This window comes from Podarcis tiliguerta, assembly GCF_965153285.1.
Source record: "Podarcis tiliguerta genome assembly, chromosome: 12".
NCBI lineage: Eukaryota > Metazoa > Chordata > Lepidosauria > Squamata > Lacertidae > Podarcis > Podarcis tiliguerta.
This window is the reverse complement of record NC_139545.1, coordinates 47653496-47667555: the sequence shown is the minus strand read 5'-3', so window position 1 is coordinate 47667555 and position 14060 is coordinate 47653496. Positions and strand designations below refer to the sequence as shown.

Sequence of the window (14060 nt, the reverse complement as noted above, 5' to 3'; positions counted from 1 at the left end):
GATTTAAAGGTATATGAGTTAAAAGTATAAGTTTTAAGGTTTTTATTGTGGTTGTTTTTTTGTATCCTCTTTTTAACTAGGGAATTGGAGTTTAGTTAAATTTGTTTTTAGGCGCTTACTTGAACTGGGAAGATAATAAGATATAAATGGATTAAGTAAATAAGTGAGTAAGCAGTAAAAGACGGAAAGAATTTGCTGATCTGATTAATAACTGGAATGCAGAAGGGGAGAGGGGAGGAGGCCAAGGAAATAAGTTATTTGAAAATAGATGTGGAATGATGGAGATTTATTCTTTTTTTGTTGTTGTTGTTGTTTTTTGTTTTTTGTTTTTTGATGTTCTTTTTGTATGTTTTGAAGGGAAGGGTGGAGGGAGGGTGTGGGATTCTTGTTTGGGTATATTTTGGCTTTGCTTTTTCCCCCCTGCTTTCTCTTCCCCTCCTTTTTTTTTTTTATCTTATTGTATGTACCTCTTTTTTATTATTATTTCTAGCTTTTCTCTTTGTTGTATACTTGGAAAATTAATAAATATTATTATAAAAAAAAAAAATAAACTTAGCATGAGAAGCTGTTGAGTGTGGTATGTGCAAGAAACCTGGGTATGTGTAAACATGCTTTTGTTGAGACTCTGGTCTTCAGTTCCAGCATCAGATTTTTAGGGACTACCAGTGCCTTTGACATATCTACCCCTGCTTTATATGATCATTCCGGCTGAAGGCCTCAATCAATTGCCTATTTTTGCTGCATGTTAGGACTGCCGGGGGCAGGCCAGAGGAATAAGGGGTGGGATTTCTCAATCAACCAGCAAGTGGTGAGATTCCAGCCATGATGTTCTGATTCTCTGCAGCAGCCTGATTCCACCTTGTAGAGAAGGGAGATAACTCAAAGCTCCGATGTTCTTTTAAAAGGCAAGCAAAATAAAGTGGTTTTCTTCTTGTCTTCCATAGAGTTTACAGATGCTTCCTCAGCAGCGGAAGGCCATAGCAAAATTTAAAGAGCCCTCTGATGCGTTGAAATTTCAACAGAAGTTTCACAGGTAAATATTAATTCTAATTTTGCCATATCGAAAATATCCTAGACACATTCTACTCAAACCACTACACAAGAGCCTTTTGTCTTCTTAAAGAGATGAGAATTGTTTCACCTTGGGAACTTCCAATAGGCTGTTGTGAGACACGGGATACTGAATTAGGTAGGCCTTTAGGACTGTTCTAATGTTACATTTATGATCCCAAACAAATATTGAATCCCCTGTTTCTTCTCCTCTTTGTGGGCCTTCCACACAGCTAAACCAGTTTCCCATGATGTCTGGCCTGGAAACCTATAGGGCAAGCAGCACTTAAACCACAGTTTCCCTGTTTGGATGTCACAGGAAACTTGATTAACAAGCCCTGAAGTCAGGCGCCTAAATGGGGGGCAAGGAGGGAGGACCTGGCTTGCATGTCATTCAGTAAACCACGGATTATTAGACTGACATGGTGATGTCTGAAACACGTCTTGGACTTGTGATAAAAACGTGCAGAAAGTAAGGTTCCTTAGCTTCACTTAATGGTATAAGCTATTGTTCTCTTTGTTGAAAACGTGTTCCTTGACCGTTGTCTGTTGACCTTCTTCTTAGGCATATGATAGATTTGTCCCACATCAACGTGGCACTGATAGTGGAGTGACCTGCTGAGCGCAACTGGTCTGTTCTTCTACATGTAGCTTCCTTTGAAGGAAGTCTCAAGACAGGATCTCCTCGCGATCTCCAATGCCAGCTTTGCAGTGCCCCGCTGAAACTTCAGACTACTCTGTGACACTACAGACAGCAGCAGCTTTGTTGCAGTGGAAGCTAGAGTTAACAAGGATCCAGAAACGGAGAGTTTTGTATTGGCTTTCTTTTACCGTGTTGACACATGGAGCTATAGGTCTCGTGTCCTTGTGCACAAATGTGCGTACACAGGTGTTTTTTCGAGAAATGTACTATATGATCACAGTGACTCAGATTGAAAGAACACTAACTTTGAATTTTTTTATGCTTCTTCATAGCAAAGAATATTTGATAATGGTTGCTCTTATCTTCCATGTGGGGTGTTGGAATGAGATGGTGTCCATACCTATCTGGATCCTTTTTTTTAGCTAAGTAGATAGAATAAAACATGGGCTGTGTAATTTGTTGGTATTTTTCCAAGAGTTCATTCTTGAAAGCTCTTATTCCCAGTGAGGTGAAGCCAACAATAGGAAGTACTGTGCATGCTCTCAACCTTTTCCCCTTTCCAACATCACCTTGTAGGAATAACCTTCCCCTTTTCTTCTCCTGGCTTAACAAGTCTCTCCTTCCCAGAGTATCTGAAAGGCAGGGCTATTAGCATTCTTTTATTATATCTGAGATTGCCTTCAGAGGCGATTGCAGGATGCCGGGGGGGGGGGGGAACCTGTACATGTTTACATTCAATATAACACTAGTAGTAGTATTCAACGAAACAAGATTCATTCCTGGCAGGTTGTTATGAATGGTACCATTATTTGGATTAGCATCTTTCCTTGAGATTTTCTTGGTATAATAATTTTCAGCAAAGACTGCATAATGGCAGAGGCTGTTGAATTGAACAAGTTGAACTTACAAAGACTTTTTATTCCATGGGATGCCAGGATGGTCTAAAAATTATGTGCAGACTTCAAGGAAACGGTGTTTTATGTAAGAAGTAAAGCTTTTTTCATTGTGTCCTGCTTGTTTCTTCCAAAGGAAGGGATCTTTTTGTTACCAAAAGCTCCTTTGTACCCCGATGTCTTTTGGGGAGAGAGAGAGCATCCTCTAGAAATATTTTTCAGTGCTAATATATTAGGCAACTGCCAGAATGGCAAAATTACAGATAATAATCTGTAATTAGAAAGCAACTACAAGCATTTTGTGTGTGTGTGTGTGTGTGTATGTATGTGTGCGTGCGTGCGTGTTGGCTAGAATAAAAACGTTAGAGCGGGAGAAAGAATTACCATTTATAAATACTATTTAAGGCTTGCATTTTAAGTGAAATTATGAACTGGTTTGTTTTTTAAAAAAACCCAAACTCTATATACAGGTAGGATTTTAAAAACTGAATTCTGAATTAAGATGAAGCAGTTAAGCTATAAATATTGTCATGTCGTTTAATGGCAAAATTGCTTTCTTTCCCCTCTGGAAATATTGCAGGAGTAGCTTTATTAGGGTGATGTGGTAGTAAAAGTTGGATCCTTTTAATTGTGTTTTTAATGACTAGCTAGTAAGCACCCTCCTGCTCCTTCTGAAGTGCTCCAGAGAGCCATGCTGTGGGGGTGAGTTTTGTTTTCCTTTGCTGTCTTACGCCTTTCATTTTTGCTTCTTAGTCTTAGTTCATGATGGATGGCTTAGTTTTCCTCTGCTCAAGAGCGCTTCAAGGGTTTACAGGCATCAAGCATTGTTCATAACTGGACGGACTGTACTTACCTCCCAAGTCAGCGCTGGTCCTTGTGCAGATGCTAAGCCTGCCTTTTAGGGACGATTTAAAAATTATTCACAAAGCTTGGATCTTCATCCCACTGTGCAGCTGCAGCTTCTCAGTAACAAATAATAGACTTGGCAAAAAACAAAAACCCAGATTGGTCAAGGTGGTGGTTGAACTGCCTGGGATGTGGGCAACTTTAATGAGCTGAGCTCCGTAGTGAGCAAGACTTCGTTGGTTTGGCTTTGTAAATGTGCGGATTTCATGGTGCCTAAGCTTACAGTTCAGATCTGCTGGTGTCAACGGGACTTGTGCTTAAGGAAATGGTGAGGTTTTGTTGTTCAACTGTTTACAGGTTTCAAACCTCTCTGTCCATAGGCTGTGGTATGGCATTTAATGCGGTTTGTGCTTTTGTCTGAGTAAAGTGTAGTCACGTTTGTCTGACCTCATCTGTTACAGGCTGTAGCGTATGCAGTGTGCGCGCACACACAGCATTTCAACGCAGGAACATTCCTGTTTGGTTATAGAAAGAGGCAGAAGCGTACAATTCTTTCCCCCGGCAGCGGAAAACCTGTGATCTGGGTGGCAGGCACCCAGCCTCTGGGTTGAATTATCATTAAGATAGTGTAATAATATATCTTGATTGATTAATGCTCACTTGGAACCGGATATGTTGGCAGGATCACAGGGTGGCTTTTCTTTCTTTCCCCCCCTTTCCTTTTCCGTTTTTTGACGTGCTGTCCACAAAAGCAAGATCACAGTTAAGAACAGGAGGCCCTGTCCTTTGTACAATGTTTCCCCAGTTTAATTTTTTGTAGAAGATCTGTTGCAACCATTATCTTGTTCTTTCTGTATCATGCATTTGAAATAAGATGTGAAATGCAAGAATTGCATTTAATGTATTATGTAAATAAGGGACTTTTAAACAAAATGTAAATGAAGCTCTTCCTGCACTTGCAAATTCAGCCGCATCAAAGCTTATTTGGTGGGGAAGGGGGTGTTATTGTCTTATCGAAGTTGAGCGGAAGAAGTTCCATAAATGTTCTTTTTTTGGTGTAACTCTTCAACTTTTTTTTTATAAAGATGCTAGTAAGTCAATACATATAATCTGACCTGTGTATTATTTGTCCATAAACTTTCAGAAACCTGGAATGGATATTTAGCCAGTGAATACGATCAGTGGAATAGTTTTCCCCCTCGTTTTTTTCTTTTCGCTTAAATTTGCAACATTTCCTAGTATACCTCAGTTCATGTCCTTGCTTATAAAAAAGGTGCAGCCAACTTCCATGTGATACTGGAATAGAAATTATGGTTTTATAGCAATGAACAATATGGTAAATAAGCTAATTGGGAAATACAGTATCTGCCGTTTTTACAGGGGTTTGTGTGTTTTTAATTTGGGCAAGGGAGCTTTTTAGGTTTGGTAACCTTAATTTATGAAATATATTTACCTGCTGGATAAGAGTGTTTCTATCAAGACTGTGAAATGGAGGTTGTTTACTTCGTTCTCATGATGCAGACGAGTCAGGGGAACTTGCCTCAATCCTCCCTGTATCCGTATTGTGTTTTAACACTCCTTCAAACTATCAAAAGAGTTTTTGTTATAATCTTGAGCATAAAGGAGAGATACTCAACTTATAAATAGCGGTTTCCCCCCCTAATGCTCGGACCTTGAACTATAGAGGCTAAACATAAAGTTTAATTAGCTAGGGAACAATATATAAAATACATGTTGCTGCAATCTACAACCCACGTCACAATAGATTTTTTGAATAGTTCTAATGTCCCACGGACCAAAAAGAAGGAGGAGGAATAACTGGCCTCTGACTTCCATTCCCTTGGTCAGGGATGAGGAATCTTTGTTTCTCCATATGTTGCTGGACTACAACTCCCATCATCCCTCACCATTAGCCATGCTGGCTGAGGCCAATGGGAGTTGGAGTCAAACAACATCTGGCAGGCCCCAGGGTCCCAATCCTTGCCTGTTGGTGGTATAATCCCGCAAAATATATGGCAAGTCTCAATCACTAATGAATAGAATTAGGGCGAGTCTATATGATCATCTATGTGGAGAAATATTGGCATGAGATGACATTTCCCCTTCATTTTTTATTGGTTCTTTGTTCCTATCATGAGCCCCACATGGGGAAATCAAGAGGGAGCACATTGTTTTTAGCTGATCTTTCATGGTACCATGTGTCATTACCATGGGAACATGTACCCAAAGTGGCCAACGCTAAAGAAATGAAGAGTTAATGTCACCTTGTGGTGATACTTTCCCCGGGAAGAATTGATACTGAAAACTTGCTCTTTCTAGTTTCACCACATTTTACTTGTGGCTTTTATCCGCAACTTAATCAGCCTTGACAGCCAGTTTCCCAAAGATATAGCCTGACATTTTTAGCTGGCATCAGATGGCCGTCAGATTGACTTAGACCCATGGGGTACACTTTAGATACTAGCTCAGGACTAAATATTTTAGCTTAATTCTTTTTTGCTACGCTTCCTTTCCAAATTCCACCATTATATTCTTCATCTGGAGAACCTTGTAACTTGCCCAAGAATCTTTTCGCCAGCATGTGGAAAGGGAATGAGATGTGCTTCCTTAACCCTCACCTTTCCTGGATAGGCTCATAGTCCCATGGATGTTATACAGGCGTCTCCCCACTTAACGCAGGGGTTACGTTCCCGGGTACTGTGTGTATATGTGAAATTGTGTACGGGGGTGGGACATCTCCTATGAAACCTGTAAACATCCTCTAAACCTCTGGAAACCCTTGGGGGGAAAAAACCCTTACAAAACCAGCAGCACATAACAAAAACTCTGCCCAAGATCCATCAAACTCTACCACAGTTGCTCCCTCCTTTCTCAAATTCCAACTCCCCATAGGCCTCAAAGATCAGTGCAAAGACTCCTGGAATAGCGAACTGTTTCCCCCACTCTTTGTGCGCCATTTTTGCAGTTTCCCCAATCTTTTGGGGCCGCTTTTGTGCCTTTTCCCAGTTTTAATCAGTTTAGTTTATTATTTCCCAATGTTGTGCATATACCCAGTCGCACATGAGTCCGACGTGCATAAGTGGGGAGACGCCCGTATTGCGCTGCTCCATTGGCCTTCCCATTACATGAGCGCTTACGCAAAGTCTTTACGCTACTGGCCTCTCATACCTCACTGATGGACAACCCTTTCTTGTGTCTTTCTTTGATCACTTGCTTACATAACCTGTCTTACTGTCTTCTTAGCTTTATTTTGCAGCAGCAATTTTGGACAAAATGAAGATTTCCTTAAGAGACAACCAAGGGTTACAATTAGGTTTTAAGCCGTAGGGTACCTCTAGACTCCTGACTTGTTGAGGGCTTACCTGTGGAATGTTGCCTTAGCATCGCTCTTTATATATCAGGATGAGTTTATAATCCCAATAACTATAAAAGGATTATTGCAGCAGTATTAAATCCTAAGGATTTTACGTAAGGTTTTTTTGATAACCTATTTAAACTTTTTTTAAAAAACGAGCTCGTTTAGCTACCTATATAAGCCTGGAGGGCTTATTTACATGCCACTGATTCACATTGAATCTCATGTATCCCAGCTTCTGGTATTTATACTTCTGTCTGGGGAGAATTTCTCTTGGGGTGGGGGATATTCAGCGGGTTTATTCCATGCTCACCTTTGGGAGAAGTGTCACTTTTCACATTACGTGGAAGTTTTGTGTAGAAGGTCAACTTTCTAAAGAAATAACAATAATAATGAATTGCCTCTATTCCTCATTGGGTTGGATGTAGATCCGATAAAAAGAAGGCAACCTGTGAACACTTGCTGATTTTTCAGAAGGTCATTGTTAGAGGTTATTAGCACATGCTGACAAACTGGGAAGCTAAATCCATGAAGCCCAATTAAATGGAGCATCTAGTAGGGGTTTTTTTTTTTTTAATGAGTTAAAGTAGGAATGTTATCTGTTCATTCGGTGAGGATCACTGTTAACTCTCAAACTGTATCATATTTATCTGTTAACTCTTAAATTGTATCAGATTTATCTGATTATTTGTGCATCTTAACTCTGGTGTAGCATTTTTTCTTTCTCTGATTTCTGCGTAACTACAATTAAATACAACTTTTGTTTTCAATAACCGGATTACTTTCTTCACAGGTATAGGACACTGGGGAGTTGATTCCTGTCTGCCCCCTGAGCTTGACCTGGAAATAAATATATTTCTTTTTACAGATACAACTGATGCATTAAACACTTTTCATTCACAGCAAACCTTTGGGCTAATGCATCTTACGCTGTCTAAGCTTTTTTAAAAAACACTATAATAGTTTAGATTTTGGTCCATGCCTGCGTTTACTTTTTATACTGTAGCACTTTCCAATTCCAGTTCACAAAATGCTTTATAGTTCTTAACTCATTGACCCTCAATAATAATACCCCGACCAATAAAGCGGCCTTTGTGAGGCTATTTCCACAGAGGTAGTAGTGTTAATCTGCTGTAGAAAGTAACAAAGAGGCTTGTAGCACCTTAAATATAACGTTTGGAAATATTAGACATGTGCCCAGGGCCATCCAGTTAGCTAAACCTCATAAGGGGGTGTCATCTCAAATGAAACTGAGCTGTAGAAAATGTAACTTGAAAAAAGAGACATTGCACATACCTCTGTAAACCAATAAATCTTTAATAAAAATATTACAGAAAAATAAAATCAAGGGGTGTCATCCTTTTGGGCCATGACTTTCCACTGTCCAACACAGATTTACTACGTTCCCATATAGCTATTTAAGAAGAGAACTGCATCCCTCTTGGCCGTCATCTAGTTCCAGTGCTCTTCTTCCTATTTGGGAGGCCCGTACAACCCAATAAGTTGAACACATTAGTTTTCCTCCTCCTGGACCATTGCAGATCTAAGAAACTTCTTTAAGTTCTTGGAACACCTGTGAGAGAGCAGGATGTGGAGTGATTCGGAAAGGTGTCACTGTAACTCTGCTGACACACACAAGGACCCCTGCCAGTTGCTATGACCATCATATAGCCAGATCATTCAGCTCAAGACAAAGGCTCTCCTATGCCTCATGCTGAAGTCTTGTGGTGCCTGTTGGTTGCTCTCCTCTCCCAAATGGTATTCCTGCTTCCGACTCCTTCACTGTGAGGCCCTGGAGGATCTTGCATGGAAGCAATTGCCATGGCTAAGGCAACATGGCGGCCTTGCCCATTGCCTTTTGCAAGGAGAACAGGGGAGGCATTCCACACCCAGCTTGCAACATACGGAACAAATAGAACTCCACCCTTGAGTCTTTCACCCAATTGGAGAAGTGCCAGCAGTGTTTGCTCTCCGCTTAGGGCACCGCTGGGGAACCGTTGGCCCCCAGTTCTTGGACTCCAGCTCCCATCAGCCCCAGCAAACGTGGACACTGGTCAGGGTTGACGGGAGCTGTAGTGCAGCAACATCTACAGGGCTCACAGGATCTCCGCTCTGGGGGATCCCAATCTCTGGGCCTTCCCCTGTCATGGAGGTGAACCTCCTTGAACCCCAAGAGTCCACTTGGCTTCAGGAACCCCAAGCGCAAGACTCTCAAGCCCCTCCAGCCATTGCTGAGCCACTATTTTGAAATCCATTTGGCCATTTCACTAACAAGGCACTTTGTATCAATATTTTAGATGGAACTGAGGTGTTTCCACATCCCTTTGAATAATAATAATAATAATAATAATAATAATAATAATAATAATAATAATTTATTTATACCCCACCCATTTGGCTGGGTTTCCCCAGCCACTCTGGGCAGCTTCCAACAGAATATTAAAAACACGATAAACCATCAAACATTGAAAATTTCCCTAAACAGGGCTGCCTTCAGATGTCTTCTGAAAGTCAGATAGTTGTTTATTTCCTTGACATCTGATGGGAGGGCGTTCCACAGGGCACCACTACCGATATTAAAATATCATTTTAATGTTTGCAGGTGCATTAGCTGCTTCCGAGGTGCAACTAATCTTTTTCTTTACAGGTTTGCTTCTTTTTAGGAACAATGTGTGTTGCAGAAAATGGGGGGGATATATGATTTAACCATTCCACTTATATGCATTCCTTACCCATACAGGAGAGTGGTACCTTTGGCAGGCCTGGGAGAACGAAGTGATATTAACCTTTTCCTCCCCTTCTTCCTTTTTGCAGGCTCTCCTAATTCTCTCTGAATTCAGTGGTAGGAGTAGCTCTATAACATTTCTCACGTAGCAATAGTGTTAACCTTTTGAGCCATTTATTACGATTGCTGTGGTGTGATCCTATCGTGTAACTTCGTGAAATACTGTATACAACACAAGAAGCAATGTCGTTCAGACTTGTATTTCTCTGATATGGACTGTGTTTATTAGGATAAATTGAAGAGACAGCTCTGACATGATAGTGACTTCAAGGGGTGGGGTGGGGTCTGCTGCTCGCCTCCTCATGTTCTCCTCAGAATCAACAACCCAAGTTATTTTGCAGCTCATTTTGTTACATGTAATCTTGTGTGCATTTTTGCTTCAAAATTCCTTCTTGCCTTGGAAGATTTCTCTGGAGGTTGTAAATGTGATATGAATGTAAAAATGCATGACTTCTCAGGAATGATCAGTGTAAAAAGAGAGAGAAAAGATTGGATTCCAGATTTCAGCTGTCCTGCAGTTAAAACGCATCCAAATGTAATTGAAATGTGCAAATAAAAGTCCTTTCATTGTACCTTGTTTTTGTGCACTGTGGTTTATTTGACACACAGTAAAACTTGTTTTCTAATATGAATGCAGTTATTCACAGTACAGTAGTACCCCGGGTTAAGAACTTAGTTTGTTCTGGAGGTCTGTTCTTAACCTGAAACTGTTCTTAACCTGGGGTACCACTTTAGCTAATGGGGCCTCCTGCTGCCGCCGCACGATTTCTGTTCTCATCCTGAAGCAAAGTTCTTAACCTGAGGTACTATTTCTGGGTTAGCAGAGTCTGTAACCTGAAGCATCTGTAACCCGAGGTACCACTGTATTTCAGAAGCTCTGCTTGCCATAGTTCAAGGGCTTAGGGCAGATTATTCTATACTGACATGTCCCCAAAATAACCCTGTGAGGTAGGAAAACCCTTGATTAAATGAGGTGAATATGACTTTGCTGTTGTGAGAGAGAAATGAGGCAAGATGGACATCCAGCCAAATCAAGCCCTCCATCATTTTAGCTTCACTGCTGCCACCAAGTGAATATATTTATTTTTCCCTGGTTGCCTCCGATAAACAGCCCATTAACCTCCTGGGCTTTAACTGACCCACTGCTCCCTGTTGCAAGTCCACCTACTTCTTCCCTGTCACAAGTGGCTTTGAAGAGAGGGCATCATACTAAGAATTAAGGACAGGGTGCCTCTGAGCATATGCTCAGCCCTGGAAACAGCTCCGCTCCTGATCCCGCCCCCCAGCGTTCCTTGTTTCCGAAGCCTAATTTAGGATGTGGTGACTTTTGGTGGTAGATATCGTTAGACGACTGGGAGGCAGAAACTCCTGCAGATCTACTGCAAACCCCCCACAGTAGATCCCGATCTACCTTTTGCCCACCCCTGCCATTGGTTTGGCAGTATTCTTGGTTGTGTTACCAGCGTGTCTCCGCTAGGTGGCAGCAGAACTTGGCCGTTGTAAGAAGAAAGTTTGCAAGATTTCACAGGTCCCTAAACCTTTTCGCTTGTGGCTGGCTCATACACTTCAAAGCAACTCACTCCTACAATATGTGTGAGCCATATTTGAAGTAGATATCTCTCCCAGTCTGCTTTTTTACTGCAATTGTTTTTGAGATGCCTTTGTTTGTGTTATCCCCTTTGGGTTTGCTACCCTGGGCTCCTTTGTGAGGATATGAATTTAATGGTGATGATGATGGTGACATGAACACCTTAAATTGTTCATTTCCCCCCTCTAGCTAATTGATGAGCCACAGTAAGATACTTCTCTCTCCACGTTTACCACGACCACATCCCCACCAGGCATTTAAAGCACTATGATACCACTTTCACTAGGCATGGCTTCCCCCAAAGAACCTTGTGAGTTGTAGTTTAAGGGTGCTGAGACCTGTGGAGTGATCCTCATTCCCCTCACAAAGCTACAGAGCTCTGGGAACCGTTATACTGCTCTGGGAACAGTACATCAGTGAAGGGAGTGGGGATCTGGCAACTCTCAGCACCCTGAACAAACTATAGGTGTGAGTTGGTACCCAACAAGACAGTGGCTAGGCCTGAATCTACTGTGAGCCCAAGAGAGGCCATGTTGTACCTATGCCGAAAGCAGAACCAGTGCTATGCAGTTAGAAACAGACTTGTTTCTCCATTGTGCGGATGACCTTCAGAGGAAGCAAAGTGCCGTCCGCCCCTGATGTTGGGTCACACCTGAGAACCCCACAGGTGAGTGCAGTGCTTATCTCATGATAAAAAATCCCTACCTACACGCAGCAAAAGATGGGTAGTTTTGCTAGCGATGGAGTGCTCACGTTTCTCCTGCCGCTACATTTATTATTATTATTATTATTATTATTATTATTATTATTATTATTACTACTCCGCCCATCTGGCTGGGTTTCCCCAACCCACACTTCCAGCAAATATTAAAAACAATACAGCATCAGACATTAAAAACTTCCATAAACAGGACCGCCTTCAGTTGTCTTTTAAAAGTAAAATACAGTGGTACCTCTGGATGCGAACGGGATCCGTTCCAGAGCCCCGTTCACATCCTGAAGCGAACGCAACCTGCATCTGTGCATGTTGCGATTCGCCGCTTCCGCACATGCGCGTGACGTCATTTTGAGCGTCTGTGCATGCACGAGCGGTGAAACCCGGAAGTAATGTGCCCCGTTACTTCCGGGTCACCGTGGAACGCAACCCGAAAATGCTTAACCTGAAGCTACTTCAACCCGAGGTATGACTGTAGTTGCTTATTGCCTTGACATCTGCTGGGAGGGTGTTCCACAGGGCAGGAGCCACTACCGAGAAGGCCCTCTGCCTGGTTCCCTGTAACCTCACTTCTCGCAATGAGGGAACCGCCAGAAGGCCCTCGGCGCTGGACACAGGGCCAACTTTTCTGTGTTAGAGAGGGGAAACCCACACTCCAGCCAGTTCTTCGTGGCTATAGCTCTCCTTAATTGGGGGGAGTTTGTTCCCACAGTCCTTCATAAGCCCTTTCCTAAAGTAGTCACCTTTTACGTTAGATGAACAGACACCTAGTAAACTGTGAAATATTATGTCCTTTTCTTTCCTCCTGTTTGCACCCCCCCCCATCCTCCTTGCCCATGTGTCCCATTTAATCAACAACATCTCGGACGAGAAATCAGTTCCTCTCTGGGAGTGGGGCTGCGGCTGCATCATGTCTCATCAGCCAAACCCTCAATCACTCTGTTTCGGTCAGCGGGTGGTCGGGGACCCTCGTTTTCATTTAAGATCCGTTTTTAGAGTGTCCATCATTTTTCTGCTGCTGGCTCCCTCCCTCCCTCTCCTTCCCCCACACCCCACCCCTGCACACATGGGGCCCCGGCCTCTCCTCCCCACTTTCGCCTGCGTTTCTACGATTTTTATTTCTTCGAGTTTGTGACTAAAGTGGTCACAAGCACCTGAAAATTACAGCAGCTAAAAGGCCGTTATGGTTGCAAATGAGGCTGAATGATTATATACTTGCCAGCTGCTTAAGGTGAACTGATTGGACCTAATTGTCGAGAAATAATTACCTCCTCTTGAAAAAAAAATTATTATTATTTTTTAAAAGGCAAAATGGGCTCTCATGCTGAATGCAACTGATGAAAGGGCTTCAGAAAGGGATGGAGGCCTAAAGAGGACACTCAGACCAAGAGTGGTTTGGGGTGTCTACATAATGCTAGCTTCTCCCCTAGGACTTAAGCTGGCACCTATGAGTTCCCTGGCACATGAAGAGCTGGGTGTCATGCTGCTAAGCCAAGCCATTGGTCTTTCCATCCTTCCTGGGATATCCAATTAGTTAAACATTCCCCCCGCAGCCCTCCCCTGATTCTCCAGTTGGTGCCTGGAATGATGCCAAAACCCACCCCTTCTTCCTGATTAGAAATGGGGTGAGATCTCTTAGATGGGTCTTTTTTATCTCAGGGAGGGCGGATTTGCATAATTTGCAGCAGGAAATATTCCACGCTCTCGAGCAGCCATGGCTTTAATCAGCAAAAGACCCCCCTTTTCCCCAGCTGCTGTAAGGGGGTTCAAGGGACACATGGAAAGGACAGACGAAGGGGAGGTGACATTTGAAAGCAGCCACACCACGGCAGCTTCCCAGCGCCCTTCCAGACTTGGGTTCTGCTTTGTTTTGTTGTACAGTGGTACCTCAGGTTACATACACTTCAGGTTACAGACTCCTCTAACCCAGAAATAGTGCTTCAGGTTAAGAAATTTGCTTCAGGGTGAGAACAGAAATCGTGCTCCGGCGGCACGACGGCAGCAGAAGGCCCCATTAACTAAAGTGGTGCTTCAGGTTAAGAACAGTTTCAGGTTAAGAATGGACCTCCGGAACAAATTAAGCGCTTAACCCGAGGTAGCACTGTATAGGTGTATTCTGCAACATGTCATTGATGCATTAGGGCATGGGTAAGCAAACTAAGGCCCGGGAGCCGGCCCAATCGCC

At 42.6% G+C, this 14060-nt stretch overlaps 1 protein-coding gene across 2 annotated transcripts in view; it reads left to right on the top strand.

The window, feature by feature from the left end:
- The window catches only part of RBM33 (RNA binding motif protein 33), a 97539-nt gene extending 87390 nt beyond the window's left edge, over positions 1-10149 (top strand). For both annotated transcript variants that reach the window (XM_083406116.1, XM_083406114.1), the window contains exons 18-19: positions 945-1033; positions 1616-10149. In XM_083406116.1, the coding sequence (XP_083262242.1) occupies positions 945-1033; positions 1616-1664 (138 nt within the window). In that variant the 3' untranslated portion in view covers positions 1665-10149. The remainder of the gene's footprint in view (positions 1-944; positions 1034-1615) is intronic.
- The last annotated feature ends 3911 nt before the right edge of the window (positions 10150-14060 follow it).